Source organism: Myotis daubentonii, chromosome 18 (assembly GCF_963259705.1).
Source record: "Myotis daubentonii chromosome 18, mMyoDau2.1, whole genome shotgun sequence".
NCBI classification, from domain to species: Eukaryota; Metazoa; Chordata; class Mammalia; order Chiroptera; family Vespertilionidae; genus Myotis; species Myotis daubentonii.
This window is the reverse complement of record NC_081857.1, coordinates 35,801,516-35,826,908: the sequence shown is the minus strand read 5'-3', so window position 1 is coordinate 35,826,908 and position 25,393 is coordinate 35,801,516. Positions and strand designations below refer to the sequence as shown.

Sequence of the window (25,393 nt, the reverse complement as noted above, 5' to 3'; positions counted from 1 at the left end):
GAAACGTAGTTGCAAGTAACGCTCCCAACACCGGAGGCTTGAAATCCCAGAGCAGGGAAGCCTTTGATACGCCCAGAGCCCGAGGTCGGCCCCACGCCCTGTTGTGACACAAGCAGGAGCACTGCGCCTGCAACACGCTCCTGCTCAGGTATGTGCAGGGCGCTGCGCCTCCCGCGGGCAGCACCCAGTTTCACTGAAGCTGCGAGACGAGGAGGCGTGGAGCCTGTTTCCCAGGCGCTCGATAACCACCCCACCCCACCCGCCGCGCCCCTCCCCAGCCCGCCCACTCCGCCAGAGCCTCTTGGGGCCGGTGCCCAAGCTCTTCCCACATCTGTTCACATAGAGGCACCAAAATAGAAGCCTGCCAGAAAGAGAGGTGTTTGGTTACACCTCGCCCATGACTGTCTGAAGCCAATTTAGCCACAGCGGTAAGCTGAATGTCCCAGACCGCCGGGAAACCACGAGTTGTGGACAGTGATACAGGAGTTACCTTCTATGATGGGGCAAAAAAAAGTCATGACAAGACACTTTTTAAAATCTGACTCAATGAGGAAGTCAATGTATTGTTCGTAGTAAATGTTGAACAGTGATCTTTATGGGCAATTCCCCCTCCCCCCTACTCTCCCAAGTTCTTACATATTTAGAAAACTTCCCCAAAGTCGTTTAAGATGAAGTGTTGGGCTAGAAGAGTGTGGATTTGAATTTTATTTCAAAAGTCAGATTTATTTCAGAGTTCAGAGTTTGCACTCCAGAAGATTATTTGGCAAAATGAGGCAGATGGATTACACCTACCAAGTATGAAACCAAACCTGAGTGGGTTTCTGTGGGTTTAATAAATGCATTACCATGTATGTATTCTACTGCCCTCTCATGGGTAAGATGGAGATATACCTAGTGGTAGTGTCTTTTTAAGTCTGAGAATAGAATGTTAAATTTAGCGGTTTGTATGATTTTGATAAAGTAAAAGAAAATCAGGTTCTCTAAGGGACCTACACATACTCAGCTAACAGAACTTGAACTTCAGAAAACAGGGAGGAGACTTAACACTAGGGCTAGTACAAACATGCTGTTGGGATCACGCCTCTGCTTACGAAAACCTGTATAGAATGTGGAGACAGACAGGAATTTGCTATTTTTAATTTTTTTTCCATTTGAAACGAACGTCATTTCTTTCTGAGATGTTTCACCAAATTCTCTTTTTCACGTTTGTATCCACTGATCCTATAGCTTCACATTGTGAACTACTTGAGAGTAGGGATGAAAGCTTATTCTTTATACCTTTGCTGTCTAGAATAGTACCTGATGCTTTTGATATTCGACCAGTAATTGTTTACTAAGTAAAATGAATGAAGTATCAGCCCAACCACTAGATGGCAACATAGTTGTATGTGCATAAGTATAGTCTGGCTAATTGGAATATGACTTCAGCCTGAGTAATAGGCAATTTCTAGAAAGTTATATCTTGTTTTGGTAAGTGAAATCATTTAAAATGTATCACTATAAGTGACTATAACTTTATTGTCAATGAAATCCTTAAAGCTAAGAATCCTTTTGTAAGATAAATTCTCACTAAGATAGAGTAACTCATAAGTATAGATTCTCTATATTTACACCTGTTCTACTTTTATCTAAGAAAGCCACTCTTCACTTATATCTGGTCAGAAGGACTTTTCAATAATCCAAGTGCCTAAGCAAGTTTTAGTCTATAAACCAAAAGTTCTCCCAATAACAAGTCATTGCTTGTATCCCTTCCCCCCCGCCCCCCGCCTTAATAACTGTTTTGCCTGCGGTCATAGAAATTCTGGGATCAGACAAACCTAGGTCCCCACTGCTACTGCTCACTTAGGTGTATCCTTGTGCAGGTTATTAACTTCACTAACTTTAGTTTATTCACCTTCCCCGCTATAGAGATAGTAACACCTTTATAAAGTTGTGAAACGAGTTAAATTAAATGATGTCAGTGGAATAATATCTAATACAGTCCTTGGCCTCTAGTAAGGATTCAAGAACTGGTAACTATTATTATTCACATGAAAATCTCACCCGTATATTACTTGGTTTATTTATTTTAGTCTCCTGACTTAAGGCCTTCGGCAATTAGGTTAAGTTCATAACACCAGGTTTCATAGCGATAGGCCATGCGGATCTGGGCGACATTTGTCCTCCGGATATCATTTCCCATAGGGCCTTCCTCTAGGTAATTGTTGCCCAGGAACTTCGCTTTCTCCTATAAGAGAGAAGTAAGCAGAATGGTTGTTATCTCTTGGTACCCTGATACAGACAATCATTACACCCTCCACAAGGATTCCTTCCTTATGTTAGCCATTGGCAAAAGGAAAAGAAAAAAAGAAGAAAACGATTAAAAGCACTTACCCAGTGCCTCAGTGTGCATGGTCAGCTGAGACACAAGTGCATTTTGTTTCCCTTGCCCAAAAGGCATGGCCAGAGAAATAGAATAATTCTCTCTAGTCCCTGTCCCTAGCAACTGCATGTGATTTGGGGGATAATTTCCCCCCCCTTGTATTTCCAACTCAGTTTTCAATATTCAGGTGACCAGATCTAAAATCCGAAGGGCAACCAGGCAAAGACAGGTCTACCTCGTGAGAAATTCCACATTGCAGAACGCTGTTCCTTGCCACCTCACACATGTCACAGGTACTCAGCTTGAAGACTTGTGCGGCAATGGCGTACTCTTCCATTAGGGGCTCCTTCGGTTATGTATTTAAATGAGGCAAAAAGAAAGCAGGAAAGAAAGGAAAAGAATGCATTAAAAGAATGGCACCTTGCACAAAAAGAATAGTGAAAGAAATCAATTTAACTTTTAAAATTCTGGGCGGGAAACAACAGCCCAACAAAATATGCTTGTATTGCTCAAGATTCCATATGAGTACCTTGGTGAAGTGAAATTGCATGGGGTCATCTGTAGACAGTGAGATCATTAGCCCTTTCTGGAGAAAATCTAAGAAAGGATTTTTGGCATATTCTAGAAATAAGCTGTTGTTACTTAATGGCGACATAGCGATGGGAATCTGAGCTAAGAAAAACAGATACTGTAATACAGGAGTCTGGAAAGGAAAAGGAAAAGAAAATTATTTAAGGATGTTGACAAAGGGATACAAATGAGAAATGTTAAAAACCCCATGGTCTGCCTCAAGTTTTAGCTTTCAAGTAATTATCACCTGTCCTTTAAATCCCCTTGTGAAGAAGAGGAATCCTTTTTAAATATGAATACTATTTAGAATAAAATGATGTGGGATCATAGCTCTCAGAAGCGTTGAGCTGGATGGCTGTCTCTGGCGAAAGACCTCACCTAGAAACATTTCTTTTTTTCTCTACAAGGAAGTTCTGACTCTCACGAGAGGCATTTTAAGACGTGCTATAACAAGGAATCTGGCAAACACTAGCGTAAGGTGAGTCAAGCTGCCTCTGAATTATCCTTTGTCAGAGTTCTAAAATGGAAGCCAGGCCACCTGCTAACCCATCTCGGCCGTCAATAGCGGGGTAATCTTGGGCACGTTCCTTCACTTCTCTGGGCCTCTGTGAAAATGAACGGCACTACATAATCTCACAACCAGTTTTGTTCTACTTTAACCTGATGTCAGTCTTGATAATGACTTGTGACTAGCTCCAATAAAAAGTCATTATTCTTTGTAATTTTATTTTTCAATAACAGTTTACATTCAATCTTATTTTGGATTACCTTCAGGTATACAGCATAGTGATTTGACATTCATATACCTTACAAAGTATTCTTCCCAATATTTCCCGTACCTACCTGGCATCATACGTCGTTATTACAATATTATTGACTATATTCCCTATGTTGTACTTTACACATAGGTAGTCACAGAATAGTCTTAATCCCTTCACCTTTTCACCCATTCACCCAACCCGTCTCCCCTCTGGCAATCACCAATCTGTTCTCTGTGTCTGTGAGTCTTTCAATTTTGATTGCTTAAAAAACGTACTATTATTAAGAGAGCTCCGTCTCACCTTTTTTAAATTCAGGCCATGAGAAATGTTGTCTGCTGTCATGAAGGCTGTCAGGAGATGGGTGAGCGCTCCAGCTTCCCCACAGTGAGGTCGGAACAGAAACGTATTCATGCCTCGTTCCCTAGGGAAATGGAACTGCTATAGGAGTCACAAGCGACTGACTAAGACCTGGCAACAATTCTGGGCATAGAGCAATTTACGAGAAAATTTGATAGAAAAATGAACTCTCTGGAAGGGTATTCAAAGGACGTGGCAAAACCAGCAATTCCGAGTCACGATCTTTTTTTTTTTTTTTTTTTTAACATATTTTATTGATTTTTTACAGAGAGGAAGGGAGAGAGATAGAGAGTTAGAAACATCGATGAGAGAGAAACATCGACCAGCTGCCTCCTGCACATCTCCTACTGGGGATATGCCCGCAACCCAGGTACATGCCCTTGACCGGAATCGAACCTGGGACCTTTCAGTCCGCAGGCCGAGGCTCTATCCACTGAGCCAAACCGGTTTCGGCCCGAGTCACGATCTTAAGTCTTCCTAAACACAGACTTTTGAAAAATAGGCATCAGAGGACATGAGGGTACAGAGGAAAGTCAGGATTTGATTACCTGAACAGAAACATGTTTAGTTTCCACAGGAAATTCAGCAGCGTCCCCATATCATCATTTCTCCTACTCACACTTCAGGGGGAAACTGTTTCCAGAAAGCCCCAGAAAAATATTCCTCTATTTATTCTTACTTAGATCTATCAAGAGGGGGGAAATGTATGGGGTTTTATAATAAATTGCGTAGTTGCTACTGTAAATTACTGTAAACATCCAAAGAAAATGAACTGTGAATGTTACTGTAGGCTCCAAAATGTCCATTCCCGCCTCTAAATACATACAAGAAGCTGGAGAAAAAGTCAAGGGGAAGACATGTCTGATTTGAGCCAGCTGGAAGCATCCCACCGGTGCATTTCAGGCCCTTGCCCGCCACAGGTGCCCATGCACCAGGAGAGAAGTGTGCCAGATAGATTCTCCTCGCTCCAGTTCTCGTCTACTTACTTTCTCAGGCTGTTGAGCACCATGATGTTCGCATACATGTAGTAGGCATAGTAAGTGTAAGATGGATTACTTCCCATTGTCCACTCCTGGGGCTTGGGGCTCTTGGAGGAAAACATGTGGCCACTGTGTTTGGACTCATCATCCACACTGTCAAAGCCAGTAATCTGCCAGGAAAAGCAAACCAGGCCATGGGTTCAGTCTGACGTCAGGGTCCCAGCCCTCAGACAGACTTTCAGCTCCCAAAGGCAAGGACCAAACATCAGAGATAAGCACCAGGGATTAGTCCCGGCCAGGTAGGTGGGCTTGTTTGTGCGCAGCAAGATGAAGGCCGACAGGTCATGCTTACATGCTTGAGGAAGACACTGAGGTCTGGGTGAGCCTGGGGGTTGATGGTGGCCTCAAATATTGGCATGAAAATATTCTCCAGCATCTTCCCAAAGTGCGGAAGGAAATTCTTAGCTCGAAACACATCACTAGAGGCAAGAATGAAGAGAATTTAGGAGGACGGAAAGGTTTTTAGGACTGATAGCCCCAATTCGAGGGAACCAGAGGACCAAATGCCATGTTCAGGAAAAGACCTAGTATGTCCATCTGGTACACTCTTCTTGGTTACCCATAAAGAGGGATTCAGTTGTGATTGGGCATAGAAAGTATCAATTTCTTGCCTGATGGCCCCATCTCTTCTACAGATCCTCAGGTGGTAAGAAAAGCGAACCTTGACAGCTAAATCTAGGTAGAGAATGAGGAGTATAGGGACTATAGCATAAAAGGTTCAATTATTTATGTGTGTGGTGTACAAGATGGTGCACATGGGATTGTTATCAAGAACAATCCTGATGTATTGCAGCCAGGGGCAGTCTAACAAATTCTTATGATAGCACTCAGCATATGCCAGCCACTCTAGTAACGGACCAGAAATATTAGCTAACTTAATCCTCATAACAACTCAATAAGTTAAGTACTGGTATTACCCCATTTTAAAGATGATAAAACCAAGGCACACAGCTAAGTATGTGGTAGGGTCAGGATTCAAGCACAGCCAGTCTGGGTCCATGCTTCTAATCACCACACCTACTGCCTCTTTGCCGCAATGATATCAGACGGAAAGTACTAATTCCAGCCCAAAAGTTACTTTTTTGGCTAAAGAGATAGGATAAAATTCTTGTATTGCCACAGGGCACACAGAACATGAAGTAGGTGGCCAGAAAATATATCAACACTTATGTTAGATAAATACTCAATGACACCAAACATCTCTGAGGGCGATGAGTAATTAACAGATGGTAATACCATTGATAAAGACTCATTGATTATGGAGAACTTGAGCACTTGCTGATGAGACGATCAGCAGACAGTTAGACGTGGTTTCTGATACAAGGAAGCTATATCCCAGTAGAGATGAGAATGGGAAAGAGTGAACTGGACACAGAGAGGAAGAGCAGGAGAAAGAAAGTGTATAGTAAAATGCATATAGTTCTTAGCTAAGTTGTACTCATTCTCAATAGGTTACTTTGTGATCTACGTGAAGTCCTGTGTTTTTAAAAAAACAAAACCAAAAAGCCTTCTGGTTAGAAACTTGAACTGATAGGATCTTCCTAACTTCTGTCTCTGGCCAGGCGTGCTGCACCCAGAGGGAACCAAGTCAGGCACCCAGGACGCAGGACCCAGGACGGAGAGCGTATTCCTGTCTTGATCGGCTGCACGCTTCTTGTTTGTGTAGAGGAGGTGAGGCAGGTACGTACTAGATCCTGGGGACCTGGATCATCCATGTCATGTTGGGGCAGTGGATGCGGTTGCGGACGAACCAGGTCGAGAGTTTGCTCCACTCCTCGGGACTTCGGCCGTAGATTGACAGGCGGGGCTCGGCGTGCTGGTACTTGGCCTCCACCAGGTCTGCACCTACCTCCTGCAAAGCCAAGAGAGGAGTCCAAAGCCAGGAATTCCTACAAGTCAATCAGGGGGCTGAGCCTGTGGGGTCCAGGAACAGGAGATGGGTACGAAGAAGAATGGAGGAAACATGAGAAGTCAGTGGGAAACTGTCAAGGTTAAGCTCTAAGGGAACAGAGTTGAGGGGAATCCCACGGGGAGGAAAAGACGAATAGGACATTATGGAGTCTAGAGAGTGAAAAAGACTAGGCATGATGAGATATCCCAGGCACCTGCAAAAGAAATCCAGCTTTTCATAGGCCCCCTACCTCCCAAAACACACATCTCCCAACTCCACATGTCATTCCCGCTCCCTAATGCTCAGGCATGAAAATGAGGGCGGGTTCTTCCCAACTCTTCCTGAATTTACAGCTCCCAAAGCCCGAGAGGCAGGCCCTTAATCCCAAATCTAATCCTAGGAATAGAGGTCTTTTAAAATCATCACAGTGGACATTTCAGAAGAAATTCTTATATTCATTTATGTAGTGCTTGATTCCAAGGATAGCCTGCTTTTCCCCTCCCTCCCCCCTTAAATATCTTCCTCCCTCCCTTCCTTCTTTCCTTCCTCTCTCCTCTCTCCTTTCTTTCCTCCTTCTCTCTCTCCCCCTCCTCAAGAGCTAGGCCAGGCACCATAGATCTGGTGGTTCCTCCTCACCTTGATGATAGTGGCGAAATATTCCCCATCAATGTAATTGTCAGTCTTAAGGTAGAGGTCCCGCAGCTCACTTGCTCCTACAGGATTGTATTTGTCATTGAATTTATCAAAACGCTGGAAAGTCTGGCGTCCCTGAATCAGGAAACAGGAACACACGGGTGTCGTTACCAGAGTTGCCTGGATACAGAGAGCTAGGGAATGGCCATGAGGAACAGGGGCCTGGTGGCAAGGGAAAGGGCTGGGCTCCAAGAATGGAATCTGGGACAGTTGATGAATGAGTAAACCTTAACATTGTCTGTGGTGCTTGCGGTCAGCATGGTAAGCCAGCATGGCTCTGAGAAGGGAGCGTCTGTAGGAGAAAGGCATGTGGGGTTCTTCAGTGTTCGAGTGAAACTGACGTTATCTTTTCAACCTACAGCATGAACATCCAGAGAGTCAACAGTCAGGTCGTAGGGATGCATTTTTAATTTAGCGAAAAGCTCCTTTAGGGTCAGCTTTTTCTCCTTGGTGCTGTAGACCACTCTGTCAGCGTCAACGTGGTAAGATTTCTTGATAAAGCGCAGAAGGTGTTTCTGGTTCATGCAAGCAGCTGCATGGATATGGGTGTCCACCTGAGTGTACATTCAGAGAAAGAAAACCAGCAGTCAGCTTTCGTTGTACTCCTCTGTTAGAGGCTATGGTGCCTGCAAATCGCACTGTGGTGGGAGGAAGGAATAAGTAACAAGGCTGTGACTTGACAGCTGTTGGAAAAGGCCCAGCAGAAAAACCAACCAACCAACCAAACAAACAAAAAACCCAACCAAACAAAACACCCCTGGCACCTTTCTATGTCCTTGCAAGGATGGGAAGGTTAGGCTGGATGAAATAACAATGCCTGCTTCTGTTGGAAAACGTTACATCCAATTTACTTCCCAATTACATCTGATCCACACAAAATTCTTGGGGACCATTCTCTACCCCTGAGACACATCCGGAAGTGAAGTAGATACCATAGTTTTCAGCCCCCAAGAGAGAAAGGATTGAAATTATGACAGCACATATGAGCTGTTTTTATAATTACAATTTTATAAGCTGAAGTATTGATAGGTTATACAGAATTTGGTCCCAAATCTCTGCCCATATATTTCCTATTCCCACTTCCTTGCAACCACTTAAATGGTCAGAACACATCTTGGAAGTGTTCCCAGTTGATGCGTTTTCCACAATCATTAGTTCATTGAGTGTCCATAATCCTTTTGTGAGCTAGACTGAGCAGATATGCTTCTCAATGAGGAATATGAAACTCCGAAATATTTAATCCCGTCTCCAATGTCTTATAGTCAGGAAGTAGAAGAAAAGGGACTAGGTCGAAGATCTTTCAGATCCTAAATAGTGGGTTTTGATGTTTTATTTGCTTTTGTTATTTCTGTGGTTGAGGATTATAACTTTTTATGACAAGAATGTGGTAAACCTTTCTATGTGGAACCCATACAAATGGCTTTTAACCTTTTGGACATAATCTGTCTGCTTTTAGTAAATTTCACTTAATCTACAGAAATCTCACATTAATCAGAAAGACAGTATCTTTCTTGTCCTGCTCCGAAAATACTAATTGGGTTAATGTTTTTGCCCAGGGATGACCACTGAGCAGCGAAACGCTTACCTTCCTGCAGTTGTAGAAATCCCGGTGGGGGTTGTTCTTCAGCTCCTTTAACTCATCCATCTCGTTGAGCATCTCATGGACCTGGAACTTGGAGGAGAGGAACTTCAGGCGCCGGTGGGTGTAGGTCTTTCTGTGAAAAATTAAGTCACATGATTCTAAAAAATTCCAGACATTTAAGGAAGTCACAATTTCAAAACCATCAGGACCCTCAACAACTACAGGAAACTATTATTAGAACAAACATTTCAGTTTACTCTGGGTAAACTGAAATTACCCAAGGGCTTAATCTTTTCATCAAAATTGGACATCATAATGAGGGAGGACTTAGGAAGGCATTTCAAGGCAGGGGAGACCGTGTGGCTCAAGGTGAAGGCCCTGGCTTTGGAGTTGGCCTCTTTGGGCTCGAATCCTTTCTCAGTCAGTTGTGTGACTTTGGGAAAATTACTTAACGCATCAAAATCTCAGCCTGTGGAAGTGAAATTATAAATAAATACTTCATAGAACAATTTTGAGGAGTATAAGAAATCATGTACATGGAGGGTTTAACACAGCTTTTTAAACATCATAAGCACTTAATAAACACTTATGTTTCCTATCAATAGCTGAAGTAGTAGGTTAGATCTCACTAAACGCTTACACGGGTCCTTGGGCAATCAAAGCAAGTAAAAAACTCATATCATCTACGAAGGAGTCCAGATTGGGGTAGGGAAGCGGCTTAGGCTCATCCTTGCTGGCTGCCGCTTCGCTGGGGTAGACATAGACCACGCCGTCCTTCATTGTGAGGTGATAGCCCAGGTTTTCCGGGAGGTTGTCTGTCCGGAAAGGGTCTTCTCCCTTCTTCACAGGAGGGGTGAAGACTTTTTCAATGAAACAGAGAAATGTGTCAGCACACAGGATGAATGACCACATAAAAACAACCAAAATATGAAATACCGTAAAATCTCATTCGTTTGGAATGCTGTACATTGTAGATTGTCGTTATCCAGAGCTGATAAAGTTTATTTTTACGTTGTTGTTCAAAGGTGACTAAATTAGTAGTATAAAGTAACTATCGTAGTTTTTATCTGGTATAAGAATAATTTTCAAGTTCTTTAGAAGTACTGTTTACATAATTGCTATGTTATTTACAAATAATTTTAATTATTTACTAAAGTTGGTTATCAGAGGCTTCCTGTTTAGAGCGTTTTCTTAGCTTATGAAATAATTGCATAGAAATAAAAATAAAATGACAGTTAGAAAGTAGAGTTGGGACCTTTTCCTTATTTAAACCAACCTTCTCTATCAGTCTTAATGTAGAGATGATGCTTTTTAATAGGCTTAATTATCACAGCAGTTTTAGGTTCACAGCGAAACTGAGCAACCAGTACAGAGTTCCCATGTCCCCCTAGCCGCCCCCCTCACACGCACACAGAGCCTCACTATCAGTCCCCCACCAGAGAGGTACATGTGTTACAGTCAATGAGCCTACACCTTGTTATCACCCAGAGTCTATAATTTACATCAGGGTTCACACTTGGTGTTGTACACCCTATGGGTTTTAACAGATATATAATGACATGTATCCAACCTTACAGTATCACAGAATAGTCTTACTGCCCTGAGAATCCTTTGTGCTCCATCTCGAGTAGTTTTAATATACATGGAAATATAAAATAAATTTTTGTTGTAAGAATGACAATTCTAATCGTAATTATATTTCCCACATTTTAGAGCACATGCACTTTCTGCTCAAGGAGTTAAGAAGGGATTATATGGATGAATGACCCCTTCTTTCCACTGCTACAGTTTCAACCTAAGGAAGCCAAGAACGAAGTCCCCACTGTCCTTGGGCAATCAAAGCATTTCGCCTTGAAAACAAGGGGCCCGGTGGGCTGGGATGGAACCTGCAACCCAGGTCTGTGTCCTTGACCAGGAATTGAACCCGGGACCCTTTGGGGTGTGGGCTGACGCTCCAATCACTGAGCCACACCAGCCAGGGCATGACTCTGATATTTTCAGACTGGATTATTTTTAATCTAGAGGCATATTTAGTAGTTAGCAGTTGAACCTAAAGATACATTCCATACATTGAAGAAGAGAATTACTTACCTGGATAGAAGTTCTCATTTGCTACCCAAGGCTCCCCATCAATGTTCCGCAAGTACTTGGAGGGGGTTTTAGGGAACCTCTGAAAGGACTTCTGCATGTATTTCTCCCGTATACAAAGTGCCCGATACAGACCCTTACATACTATTTCAAAATCTTCAACTGTAACCTGCCGAAAACATTTCAGGGCATCAGAATCATTCCTGTGGAAATCCGAGACGTGGGGAAAGCTTGTCGTTGGCACCTCTCAACTGACCTGAGTATTGCCGAGCCCCACCTGCCCACGTGGTTGCCTCCTAGCTGACTTGGGCCCTGGGTCTCCCTCCAGGGGCAGGTCCTGAAGTTTTCCTCTCTTCCATTTCTACCAAAACTTACCTGTCAGACGAGTCTTTTCTTACTGTCCTGTGTTTGTTTTTGTTATTTATTAGATAGCAGTGATTATCTAGAAAATATGATGAAAAGAACCCATTCTAACATGAAAAATCCTCCCTCTTGCCCTTCCTTCCTTCTTTCCTTCCTTCCTTCCTCCCTTCCAGGTAACATAAACATTTTAAATTTGGGCATATAGAGAAAATCTCTCAACTGAAAGGCAATGTGACTCTCATGGGAGAATTCCAACCACTTGCTGGTCAGTGAGGGCAATATTTTGGGATGAGTAGAGTGTCATGCATCCCTCAAATCCTAGCATGCCTTCTGTAGCTTTAAATGGATTAGAACATCATCCTGTGAGAGCTCATTCTTTTGGATGATTTTAAAGAGAACTTTATCTGCGGCTAAAAGTGGAGAGATTCTGGAGTGAAATGGTCTTGGAATTGCTGGAAATTTCCTAGACCGGCCTATGCAGGCTTGTTCCCAGTGGTTCCCAGATATTGATTCTAATCAGTTGAACTCTTTTCAGTCTGCAGGCCAATGCTCTATCCACTGAGCCAAACCAGCTAGGGCAATTGAACTCCTTTTAAAGACCTGCTGACCTTGGTGAGTCTGGCGTAGGTGCTAGGTCTGAGGGTCTGCTTTCATGGCCTGCTTGTCTCGCCACCTAATGGGTCACCAGTTTATCAGCTCCTCAAGGGTAAGATCTAGATCTTATTCACCTTCGTGTCCTCAGCACGTAGCACACCATACCTACCACAGAGTCGGTGCTCAGTAAGGACCGATTGAACTGAATCAGTTGTTACCAGGGATCAGTGACCTTGAGAACCTAGCCCTGGTTTCCCTTTACCTCTCTGTTCAGTTAACAGGGTGAAGACTGATCTGGGTACAGAAAATGAATAAATAACAATAGTGGTCATTGCACTGCTCTGTGACTTTCCAATACCTCAGGACTAACCCTCAGTGGGTCAGTTGCAGAGAAAGGGGCTGAGGACTGGTCAGGAAAACTATATTTGGAGCATAGACTGATGACTAAACACAGTTTCATCGATACGATGCTGATTCTGCACGTCCATGTGGCAGAGATTTATGAACTGACCAGTTGGTCTGGGTAGAGCAGGCAGGTCAAGTTGTTTATGCCCTGAACTTACTGTCCCTGTGGCATCCTAGAGCCTGTTCCAAGCCACCCTTTATTATGTAAGCATCTGCCATGAAACTGGAGAGGACAGCTGGTCAAAGGGTAACAGCCCCTTTGGAATTTTTTCACCTGTCTCTCATCGTCCTGCTTTCTTCTGGTCTCTCCACTCTTCTCTCTTTTTCCTTCTTTTTCTTGGATTGATTCATGCTGCCTGTAGCCCTTCTCTCTATTCTACGTCTGTCCTGGGTCCATCTTTTCCCAGGAGCCCCCTGTGCCTCCTGGAGGCTCCTTTCCTGCTTGGTGATGCCCTCAGTGAGAACAGTCCACCAGCTGGTTCCTTTGGTTCTTTTGCTCAAATCTGTCCACTATATTGTGTAACACACACACTACATTCTACTGAGTATTCCCAAGGTGCAAGAAATGAGATAAAGGAGAAATTACAGGGTGGCGGGGAGCTTAACAAAAATATGAAAGCAAGACAGAAATATAAGTCCTGGCATATTGTTTTTGAAATGCAGTCATGTATAACACAGGGCAGGGGAGCTAACACCTTTCTCAAAAGGAAGGGGATGAAGGTAAGAAGCTGAAACAATCAAGCTGAGTGTCTTCCCAACAGTTAGGGACCAGGAGCAACTCACCCCCGAGGCATAATCGCCGGTAATCTGCACTCTCTGGAAATCGGGCACCTCCTGGTAGGTTGGAGATGAAGAGATGTATTCGTCAATTTGGGACATTTTGGTGGACGATGTTTCACTTTGTGGAATAGACAGATTAATAGTCTTCCGTCCGAAGAAACGCTTTTTTCTGGGTTAAAAAAAAAAAAAGGATTTATCTTTGTCTTCATTGGAAGTTTCATTGTGATAAATTGATGTTCACTATGCAACTTCATTTTGAGAACAAAAAGTGAAAACTAAATTGTGGGTTGGGTGTCAGAAACAGGATCCGACCGTATGGGAGGAGATATCACATGACTGTTCCCTTCCTCCTGGAGCAGTGGGCTTGAGGGAACATACTAGAAGGCTTTCAGCATGACGTTGTTCCCAGGTGCCCACCCCTAGCAGAACAGGCAGTCTGGGGACTGCAATAAACACAGGCTGCATCAGTTACTACCTGTGCATATTCTTTCAATTCTGTGCGCTTCTGTCTCCCCATCTGCAAAAAAATTGTGTACTGATGCCTACCTTATAGAATTTCTGTACGATTTCATGTACATAAAATGCCTAGCACAATACCTGGAACTTACAAGTTGCATAATCAATATTACTTCTTCAAATCAGCAAGTACTTATTGATCCAAACCCGATGTTGGGTCCTATGGGGGATGCCAAAGAAGGTGGATTGTTGTTCTCTTTACAGACATAGAGCCAAGAGGAAGGCAGCAGAATGATCTCTCTCCCGTGAAGCTGGTGTGTGTGTGTGTGTGTGTGTGTGTGTGTGTGTGTGTGTGTGTGTGTAAGGTTGGGTGAGTGCTATGAAGAGGAGGTTCCAGGTAAGTGGTTGATATAGGTCTGAGGACTAAATCATGGCAGATACTGAGTAGTGGAGTAGCTCAAATAAGGGAAAATAAACAGATTTGTGGAGAGGGATCTATGGAAGTTGTTGGGAGGCAGTAATTCTGCATTATATGCATAGGGTGGGCAGGGCAGGGAGGCAGAAATGGAAGGCTGTGCTCCTGGGCCTGGAGGAGGTCCGACTGGCTGGAGGGCAGGATTCATATCAGGTAGCAGAACACTAAGGCTGGCTAAGGTCGGAGTCTCAAGATGAGGCTCCCGAGTTCCAGTTCCTGAACCCATCAGGCGTACGTTGAGTGTGTGCACAGCGGCCATCAGCCCACTTTGGTTTGGAACAAGCGCATAGTAGCTCATGTCCTCTTGCCCAGGTGGATATGGCGTCTTCAACTAAAGGGAGTTGTGACTGAGGGTAGGAGGGCCACTGTTTTCTTCCGTTTTAGTGATTGTTACCTTGCCCTAGTGTATATAAAGGGGGTTGGAGGAGAAATTTTAAATTTCTGGCAGAAGTCTTCCTTTGAGTTGAACCATCATTCAGACACACGGAACCACCTGCCCTGACATTTCCACTTCTTTGTGTCCCCATGTACTAAGTACCCGCCTTATATCACTTACCTCTTGCCTGCTGTGGAGGTGGACAGAGACTCCATGTGGAATATGTGTGCTTGCATCTCGAGATGGGAAATTGGACAGATGTCATCCACATCAAAGGGGGAAAGCTCTTGACGGCCCCCCTCATCTTTGACTTCAGAGGCAAACACTTTTTCAGCAAAGCTACGCATTGCATCATCCATTTCTGAAAGAGGTGTTTGCGTGTTAGTATTCAAGCACTTTCGCAGAAGTCCTTGAGGGTTTCTGCTATGTGTGAGGCACAGTGCTCAAGACTGCCCGGGGTGCAGGGCTCCCCTGCTCTCTGACCAGTGTCCCAGAAATGTGTGGGAGTTGTAGCTGCTCTCTCTTGAGTGGCTTGGTGTGGGTAGCTTGGAAATCCACGATCAGAAACACAGGTCTGATTCTTACAACACATTTCAGGAGGATCCTAAAGATGGGTTTGGGCTCTTGTAGGATTAGCACTTAACATAAGATCACCTTAACTGGCAGGGCTAAGTTTGATACCATGGTAACCATGCGGCATAGTCCTTCAATTAGGTTGGAGGAGTGTTTTTTTTGTTTTGGGTGGAGGGGGGTACTTAGGGTTGTTGGTCCCTTGGAGTTTTTCTTCCTAAAGAGAACCAATGATCTAAGTACTTCTGGAAAAAAAAAAAAAGGGTACTTAGGGTCTTTCTTCCTCATAGGATAGATACTGTGTTTTTCTCTTATATCACAACCTCGTTTGTTTCCCCCCAAAATCCTGACAACTTAGGAAAATGCTGGCATAGGGGTGAAGGAGACCACTTAAATTTACTACCTAGTGGTGGGAGTCCCATTTCTGAGTGAGCCTTGGAAAGCCACTGTAACATGCTTTAATTTTTCCATTCTTAAAACGGGTGGAAGGGTGACCTTTAGCTCGGCAATGAACAACCCCAAGGCTCTCAGTATATAAGAAAGGGTGGCGATGGCGATCAGCATCCCACCGTATTTTCCAGATACCCAGTTGTTTCCATCTAAAGAGTCATTACCTCTAATACTTCTAAATGTCTCTTGGTTTTTTTCCAGCAAAGCGTAGGTAGCAAATAATGAAAATGGCAACCAGCTATTTGGAGCGACAGTAGAAGACGAACATTCTTCACACGATGACAAAGCAAAGTGCATGCAAAGAGGAAGATCCCCCACTCCTGCCCCATCAGCGTCTCTACAGGTCTCCAAAATGCCCCATTTCAATTCTATCTTAAGTAAGTGTAACGTGTTCAAGTCTCTGTTCTGCACATACCAACTCCTTCACCTTCCCCTGTTCCCGTTTCCTTCTCTGTACCGTGGGGATACTAATGCCTTACCCAGCCTCGCTCACCAGGCTGTCGTGACACAAGGGGAGATAATGTACGTGGAAATGCTTTAAGGGAAATAAAACACCAGAATAGCTGAATGGTGTCATTTGTAGCCTTCGTCAGACAGATATTTGGCATTCTGGGTTAGCTTTGGGCTATTGAGGGAATGATGAATGACATGACTTAGTACAGGCTGAAGCACACATTAGAAATGACAGTCATTGATTCATAACTTCAACACGAACAGTCAGCCACTGTTCAAAACCCGGCCTGTCACAGCTGAGTACCAGAGAAGCCCACTCTGTTGGCTGAACTTCACGCATCCATTTGCTCCATTAGACTCAAGCACTTTCTGAAACCGAAAAGCATCTTAAAGTGCTCTGAGTAGTTCTTTGGCAAGCACCACAACCCACGAAGGGACAAATAGAACATTAAATAGGTACATTGGATGGTTTGAGAATGCCTCCCCCACCCCCGCCACTGCCCACTGGTCCCTAGAAGGTGTGTCATTTCTCCCAGAGCATCACCAACAAGCACATGCACCGTAGGGGTGAATGGCAAGCAGCCGTTAGAAGAAGCTCCATGCAGCACGAAGGGCCAATGGTAGCAGGCCAGTGGATTATGATGATGAAGAAGAGGATGAGGATGAGGGTGCTGGGTCTGTGGCAATGCTGCTGGAGGCCTCAGCAAGGACAGGATGAAATGGATGCCTGGAGCCAAATCCCAGGTGCTTGAGCTCTGGCTCTTCCAGATCAGCATTCATTCTCTGGGACTGCACACATCTATCTGTTCCATATTTTAAAATATGATTGTTTTCACTAAGGTTGTATCTTCCTAAGCCACTAGAGACAGTTGAAAAGCAGAAATTCTACAGTTTATGCATAACCCCTGGACACAGACAATACAGGTCAACGGGGGGAAAGAAGGAGCCATCTGTAATACTTTTCAATAATAAAGATGAAATTTTTTAAAACCAACAGCAAAACTTTAGTATCTAAGTGAAATATGAATGGTTAAGTTATTTCATAAAATCAATAAAATGGAATCAACTAAAAAAAGTCATTTACAAAAATTATATGGTTGATATTTCCTTCCACTGAATCAACCAGTTGTTTTGATTTCATGTAACCACAGCTGAAATTTGATTCGTAATTCAAGAGCTCTGCCTTTCAAAAATACTTCAGGGAGTGGTGGTTATGGAAAGGAAAGCGTGAGGCTGGTGTTTCAGAAGAGGAGCAGATAAGATTTGGTGACAACCTGGATTCATGGCCTGAAGGACAGATATGCCCATGGATTTGTGCAGATCATCGCTGAGCTCTTTTCTGAGCATGCCATGTGGGAGGGGATGGAGCGTCTGAGTCGAACTGCCTTGAGGTTAGGACATCTATGTTCAGAGAGAGAACAGACAAGAGAACAGAAATAAGGAGTAGAGGGCGAAGCGGAAAGAACAGTGGCCTAAGGTGTGAGAAAAAGTGTCTGTGACCATGGGTGGCCTGGGGCAAACCACACAATCAGTGGTGTTTCAGTGTTCATCATCATAAAAGGCAAGCATTAATAATAATAATGTCAACTTCAGAGAACTGTCATAAAGATTAAACAAGAACAGAATAATATTGAATGTAAACTGTAACTGCAAAATTTAAAAAAAGGAATAATTTTAAAACTACACAGTCCTAGTCAGAAGTTGGGGATTATTATTATTAACATAGGAAGTGCAAGACTCGAGAAAAGGAATACCATGCTTGCTCTTCACCCAGCAGATCCAGAAAAGCATGCTTATTTCTCAGCAGTGCTTTGCCAATGGGGAGGAAGGACAGCTTGTAGGCCCTTCATCGCCCACATCTCATCTCACAGAGGAACTCAGAGGCAGACCTACCAGCAGTCAGCTAAAGGACAAGTCTCATTTGAGCTGGAGGGGAACATACATGTAAAGCTACAGTTTTATCTAAAATGGGCTTTTATTTTACCAGGTCACAAAAATTCACCATATTATATTTTGCTTTGGAGTTGAGAGTTTACGAAAGCAAGACTCAATAATCTATCTCTAAAGGAGAAAATGATTTTATTTCAAATTTTCAAATGAGATTCACTTTTTTAAAAAGAGGAATTTTTTTTTGGGGGGGGGGGGGGAGTGGTGGTCTGGAAAACCCATGAGCTCATTTGCTATGCTATGGGATATCTCTGGTCATTAGAGTTAGCTTTGCTGGCTCTCAATGGTGTCATTTAATAAACACTGCTGAAAAACACCCATGTTTCTGGGATAGTATCTTTTAAAAATTGATACTTTGGCAAATGCCGGGGAAAATAGTCCCATATACTCACGTTTTTCTTCAGCTGTATGAAGTAAAATAAAACAAGACAATTTATATGAACAACTTTCAGAAATCATAGTGGCTATTCATTAGTGCTTTGGAATAGAAATATGTAGATTGGTACAAAAGGGTGTGTGGTGGAATGTGTTGTTACAGCTCACTCTTCCATTGACCTACAATTTGCTGCCACCAAAAAACCTGGAGATATAGTCCTTATACAACTCTTCATTTTATTTTATTTTCTAACGTCTCTTTAAATTTTTGTTTATAATCATAAAGAGGTACTCTCTATACAAATGTCATTTTAAAGAAAAAATGATCAAAAGGAATGGAAACTCTTATGTGATGCTGGTAGCAGGTAAACTGAAACAGCTCACTTGGTATAAACAATTGAGTAACACCTACCAACTATTTCTGAGAGTCTATCCTACTAAAATCATTCTTAAACATGAAAAAAGATTTAGTGCAAATATCATTCTCAGAGCATATTCATACTTACAAAAAACTGTAAAGAACCTAAGGGATTATACAGCTTGGAATTAGACAGCTATTTAAAATTATATTCAGGCCCTGGCCAGGTAGCTCAGTTGGTTGAAATGTCGTCCTGATACACTACGGTTTCAGGTTTGATCCCCAGTCAGGGCACTTACCAAGAACCAGTGAACTATAAATCGTGTGTGTGTGTAAAATCAGTTTTTTAAAATGATGTTTAGAAAGGGTTTGGAGGACTATGGCAAATGATTAAATTACAATGTTAAGCAAAAAAGAAAATAGGCCCCATATAAAATGACATGCAATATAATCACAGTTGTGTGTGTGTTTTTAATCTTTACATTTACAAAGAAAATAGATTGAAAAGAAAAACACTAATGTGTTAAAAGTGATATCTTTGGATGATGGGACTGTGGTGGTTGTTTTTTTTCTTATTACTACTTTCCCAAACTTCCCAATTTCTCTAAATGAGTGTTTATTACTTTTACTTTTTGGTAGAATTCCTCTCTTTTTATTTCATGTGAAACATATATTACCTTTTTAATGAAGAAGACATAACTTATTTTAAAAATTACTCTGTGTACAAACCTGGCTTGAACCATCAGAATACAGAGATTGGGTTAATATTTACATTATGGTCCTGATTTCCAGCTAATCCTGTAGCTGGAGACATTGTACAGACCCTTCGCAGAAGTGTGGCAGCACAGGCTTTGCCTAGTAGCAGAGTAGATATTAAATACCTTACACAGTTTCCTACCGGGATCGTCAAAGTTGCTACCACATGATAGTTTTAGAAAGTTACCTCCCTCCCAAAATAAGGGGGGGGAAATCCCAAACTTGAAAAACCTTGTCTTTCCTCTTCCTGAAATGTATTATTAAGGCTACTATAAATCCTAAATAAAGGATCACCAGAGCTGATGTGATAGTTAAAGGAATGGTTGCCTATTAAAAGAACTGTGCTCTCCAAACACTGTTGCACACCTACCTGTAAGTTTCAACAGAGGCATTGTTGCTGGGATCCTTGATTCTAGGATAGCACAGTAGGAAGGAAGAGAGAGGAGAACGTGGGGAGGACTGCCCTACAGTAAAAAGGGCCCTGACTTTTATTTTATTTTTTTTGCTTTGCTCCTGTAATCTGACTCTTCTCAGCTAAAAGGAGCGAGATGAGCTTTAGATCTATTTATAGCTTTAGGCAATCGACAGTGAAAACCATGTGAAGCATCCGATCTTTACTGTGGGATTTTAGAAGAGGTCTCAGTGGTCGGCCAGGAATTGCGTTCCAGTACTCTCCAAATCGTCATACAGAGTGAATTCTCTTCAAGTGTCGTCTTCCTGTATGAGTTGGCCCTGAGATTGTTTCCCACCCTAGTGAAATGCAGGGAAGTCTTCCAGGCATCTGGAAACTCGAGGTCCTCAAAATTTCAGGGATGAGCCCTAACAGGTTTGGCTCAGTGGATAGATGATCAACCTGCGGACTCAAGGGTCACAGGTTCGATTCCGGTCAAGGGCATGTACCTTGGTTACGGGCATATCCCCAGTAGGGAGTGTGCAGGAGGCAGCTGATCGATGTTTCTCTCTCATCGATGTTTCTAACTCTATCCTTCTCCCTTCCTCTCTGTAAAAAGTCAATAAAATATATTTAAAAAAAAATTTCAGGGATGAAAACAACTTTCTGAGGTTGGTGAATATACTGGTATATTCATCAAGCCCTCAAGACTCACTCTCACTCTCTCTCTCTCTCTCTCTCAGAAATATCCCTGACTTAGCAGAAATTCACCTGGCAGAATTTATTTAATTAATTAGCTAGTAGTTTACTTCAAATCTTATTGAAACTCAACTGCCATCTACAGTGCTCAATTACCCCTACTCTATATATTGTTATGAAAGCAATATATCTTTCTTTTGTATAACATTTTATAGTATACTAGAGGCCCAGTGCACGAAATTCGTGCACAGGTAGGGTCCCTAGCAGCTGCCAGCTGCCTGCTGGGACCTCCCTTTGTTCCGTGCTGCGTCCTGGTGGTCAGCGCACATCATAGCGAATGATCAAACTCCTGGTCAGTCCAACTCCTAAGGGGGCACTTTGCATATTCGGCTTTTATATATGTATATATATATATATATATATATATATATATATATATATATATATATATACATACATACACACACACACACACACATATATAAACACTTTGCAAACATTATTTTGACCCTAAGTACGATCTTGTAAGGGAAATAGTACCTTAGTCCTGCTTCCCAAATAAGAAAACCAGAGCTCTGAGAAGTGAAGTGTCTTGCCCAAAGTCATTCTATTCGTAAATGGCAAAGCCAATGGTCTCTGGAGCGAAATATGCATTTCCCATGATAACACAGAGCCTTAGTTATGGCTAAATAGGTGATAGTTGCTGTTAGGTAAAGAAAGACTCAGCAGTAATGATGAATTATTAACATCTTATGTTCAAGACAGTAGCAACAGGTGGGAACTTCAGATTTGGAAGAAAATTATGGGCATAGGCTGACTGACCTTTATTTTAAAATAACTATTTTATATTGAAAATTGGGGCAAGTCTTTCTGTTGGCAAAAACTGAATATTTTAATGCTTAGCTTTATGATAATTATATTTCAGTCAGCAATATTGGAACACATTATAAAGTGTTACTAAACCAAAATAAATGTATCATTCCTTTCCAATTCCTTTCTGTGACATTTCCACCTGGATTGCCCAATGGTATCTACAAATTGATATATCCAAACCAAGCATTTTCCTCTCCAAACCTGCTCCTCTCTCATTGTGCCTTATCTTTATATGTTACCCTTAAATTTTCCCATTCCATCTGTGGCAGATACCCTAGTTATCTACTCAAAACTTGTTTTTCCAACATTATAGAGGTTCCTCAGAAAATTAAGATTAGGACTACCATATGATCCAGCAACACCTCTTCTGGGTATTTACCCCTAAATATGAAAACATTTATTTGTAAAGATAAACATGAAAATATCTTAGGAGACTGTTGTTTTCTTGGGAATTCCAACTGATGCAGGTTAAAAAAAATGATTGATTATCCTATGAAGAGTTCCTAAGATTGCATATAGTCTACTATCGTGTTTTTTTAAAAAATAATTCAGTTTATTTTTGTTTTCCCATAAAATTTGAAGTGTATTTGATTCTAAAAAAAAAAAAAAAAAGAAGCAGTTTCTTGATAATACTCAATGTTTAGTATATGGGGAAATTAGACACTCATTTGTGGTTGGTAGAAGTTTAAAATTTTAGCTTTTCTGGAAGGAAATTTGGCAATACATTTATCAAAAACCTTTAAAATATGCATATCTGTTGATACAACTTAATTTTAAGGAAATTATTATACAGGTACTCAAAGATGTATTTCAAGAATATTAATTGTAGCCTGGCTGGCATGGCTCAGTGGTTGAGCATTGACCTATGAACCAGAAGGTCACGGTTTGATTCCTGGTATTACGTTCTGTGTCTTTAAAAAATTGTTCATGTGACTATTTCAGCTGTATGACAGATGGCATTGGTTGGAGCTAACATGGAGGCCTACCCATTATTTAGAACATTCAGAGTTCCGAGTAACAAACTTACAAGTGTGTTTTTAAAAAATGTTATTGAATTTATTGGGGAGACATTAGTTAATAAGATTACATAGTTTTCAAGTGACAAACATGGTTTTTAAAGGGGGAGATTTCTTGTATTTCATCCAGTTAGAGATGCCTGTAACCTGAAGTTCTCTGGGAAGATGACACTTCACAGCCATGAGCTGCACACGGGTCAGGGTCACCGCTGCCTGCCTTCTTTTGTTCAGAAAGCCCTTCTGCCTGGCTACTGGCTGGCGGACCTCTCCCTCCGGCTGTGAAACCTGGCTCCCTCCTCTCTGAGCTGCTCTCCTCCACCCGCTCAGCACCCTGTCCCGCATGGTTTTATGTGGCTCCTGGTTGCCCTTCATATAAACTTCTGGGATCAGCTTAATCCTTTGTTACGTTGCTTCAGTGGATGGTAGTCCAAGTTCATGACAACTTCTGGTTTGGGAATACAACCCTTTGCCAGCAGCAGCTAGGGACTTTTTTCTGTCTCTGTTAGAGGTGTATAACGGTTATCTTATCCCCAAGGAATGAGTTTGAGTTTGGAGTATAACTACACTGTGGAATTTTATGGTATTTTTTCTGGATTCAGCTTCATGTTCCTGTCAGTAATAATTTCCCATGCATGCCTAAAAATAAAGAAGTCAAATTTATAAGACTCATCCTTTTCCATGAGACAAACTGACTTTATTTCCTGTCTCTTGAATGGAACTGAAATTCAGCAGTTTGCTTTGAAAAAAAACAATCTGAACTTCAAGTTGTGTGGGAAGAGAGAGAGGGAGGCATGCTATGGGGTCCATGCAATAATAACTGTGCTGGGCACTGTTCCAAGTTTGAAAAACACACACATATTATTTCATCTAATTTTCACAATAGTCTTTTGAGGTACTATTATTATAGAAATTGAGACACGGTTATCTGCATGTTGTTACAGTTGAAGAAATTCAGGTACAAGAAATTGATTTGTGCCCAGCCTGTCTGGCTCAGTGGTTGAGCACGGACCCAGGAACCAAGAGGTCATGGTTTCCCAGTCAGGGCACATGCGGGGTTGCAGGCTTGATCCCAGTGGGGGGCGTGCAGGACACAGATCATTGATGTTCCTCTCTCATTGATGTTTCTACCTTTCTATTCCTCTCTCTTCCTCTCTCGCTCTACAAAACCAATTTAAAAAACCCAAACATATTAAAGAAGACATTGATTTGCCCGCGGTCTCACGGCTCGGAAGTGGCAGTGGTGGGATTCCAGCCGCGCTGTGTCATGTGCTGCCTCACTTTGGTTAGTTGTGCACTAACCATCATTGTGCCCAGAGGACAGGGGATTCTGGACTAGACATGAGGCGGCGGTACAGTGACTCCCAGCTTGATAGATGGCTGTAGGTGTAGATTGGTGAAGTCAAGGGGTACTTCAACTTCAACTTATGAAATTTTCAAGCTAAATCTTGAATGGAAGCCTCAGTGATGAAAGTGGAACTGCTTCCATTGAAGGCGGGGGGGGGGGGTGGCTGGGGAGGAAGAGGAACACCCCCGCCCACCCACCCACCCACCCACCCACACACACTTTCTCAAATAATCTCCCTTACGACAATCCTGGGGCTTTGAGCGGCATGGTTTGAAAACTACTAAGGAACCAAAAAGAGCACGAGATCTGAAATCATAAGACCTGGGTTCAAATCTGAGTTACATACATCTATGTATAGTGAATTCAGTTTCTCATCAGTAAAACAGAGACCATTCCTATTTTATATGGCTGTTGTGGAGGATTAACTGAGGTGAGGTGTTTGAGCACTTTGAAATTGCAAAGCAATAGATAATTTCTGTTTCCACGGAGCCTTGGACTTTAATATTGTCAAACCCCTCCAATTTATAAAACAAGCATAAACTGAGATTTATCTAACTTTCAAAATGTATTTCAACTTCATTCCACTCATTAAAAAACCCCACCATTCACTTCAAGGATGTTAGGTCTCAGTTGTAAATGTGAATTGCTTTATTTTTAAGATGTTTTAAAATAACACGTTTTTCTTTCAGATCTAAATATCGATGTAATTCATATATGTCAAGCTCCTACAGAATGTGTCATTAGTGCCAATTTTATTGCTTCCACAGCAGCCATTCTAGAAGATTGCTTTTCCTAACCTGGATAATATTTCAGGCTCCCCCATCTGAAAGACCCAATAGGCAACTGCTCAGTCCCAATCACGCCCTCCCCTGGGGCATGTAGCTGCCTCTATCTTTAGAAACATTTGATAGGAACCCCCAGGATAGCAGGTGCTCGCTCTCTTTATACGCCTCCAAAAAATTCATGGTAATCTGTATTTATATGGTTTTAAGCCCCCTCCAGTAGGTTAACAGATAAACTATTTTGGTGCAAGCGTGAAGCCATGAGGACAATCTCCAGATAAGAATGATCAGTTCACTAGGTCTACTTCCAGCTCACAAACCTGAAACTTTTGTTCCTGTTGACACTGCAAAGGGGATCTGAGATCTGCATTCTGCATGTTCCCAGAGTCCCCGTCTGCTTTTATTGAGGTACAGGACCACATTTCATTGCCCAGCGGTATTTTTAAAGCACCACGAACATACCCTTCCCATTTGGGTCCTGGACCTTCTCTCTGTGCTCTCAAGTCATGGATCATTCAGCAGAGCTCTGCAAAATGATCCCTAGCACAGCCTCTTGGCCCCTTCCCACGTATTTATGGATATCAA

At 42.3% G+C, this 25,393-nt stretch overlaps 1 protein-coding gene and 1 long non-coding RNA gene across 4 annotated transcripts; one reads left to right on the top strand and one right to left on the bottom strand.

Moving 5' to 3' along the window:
- The first annotated feature begins 11 nt into the window (after positions 1–11).
- Positions 12–16,190, top strand: LOC132220284 (uncharacterized). Its single transcript, XR_009449754.1, has 6 exons — positions 12–148; positions 6,653–6,770; positions 9,231–9,373; positions 14,207–14,266; positions 14,308–14,339; positions 16,015–16,190. It is a non-coding gene; the product is annotated as an uncharacterized LOC132220284 (long non-coding RNA).
- AMPD1 (adenosine monophosphate deaminase 1) lies at positions 2,049–20,154 on the bottom strand. Of its 3 annotated transcripts, XM_059673234.1 has the most exons (16): positions 20,073–20,154; positions 18,606–18,617; positions 14,974–15,154; positions 13,490–13,655; positions 11,348–11,513; positions 9,897–10,116; positions 9,260–9,389; positions 8,034–8,228; positions 7,618–7,749; positions 6,779–6,942; positions 5,383–5,509; positions 5,037–5,200; positions 3,994–4,114; positions 2,892–3,065; positions 2,598–2,708; positions 2,049–2,227 (listed from the first exon to the last, which is right to left on the bottom strand). In XM_059673234.1, exons 1-16 carry the CDS (start codon positions 20,092–20,094, stop codon positions 2,069–2,071), a joined length of 2,244 nt encoding a protein of 747 aa, XP_059529217.1. In that variant the 5' UTR covers positions 20,095–20,154; the 3' UTR covers positions 2,049–2,068. The 3 variants fall into 3 exon arrangements, with proteins under 3 accessions (XP_059529217.1, XP_059529219.1, XP_059529218.1); XM_059673236.1 differs by lacking the exon at positions 8,034–8,228; XM_059673235.1 differs by lacking the exon at positions 18,606–18,617 and having other exon boundaries at positions 20,073–20,148.
- Positions 20,155–25,393: the final 5,239 nt, after the last annotated feature.

Excerpts from the sequence above, each read along its gene's own strand:
- AMPD1 (XM_059673234.1), bottom strand. The coding sequence starts at position 20,094 with ATGCCTCTGTTGAAACTTACAG. Across the intron at positions 11,514-13,489 it reads CCGGCGATTATGCCTCGGGG|GTTACAGTTGAAGATTTTGA; the intron begins GTGAGTTGCTCC and ends TGTTTTCGGCAG. Across the intron at positions 6,943-7,617 it reads ATTTCGCCACTATCATCAAG|GAGGTAGGTGCAGACCTGGT; the intron begins GTGAGGAGGAAC and ends TTGGCTTTGCAG.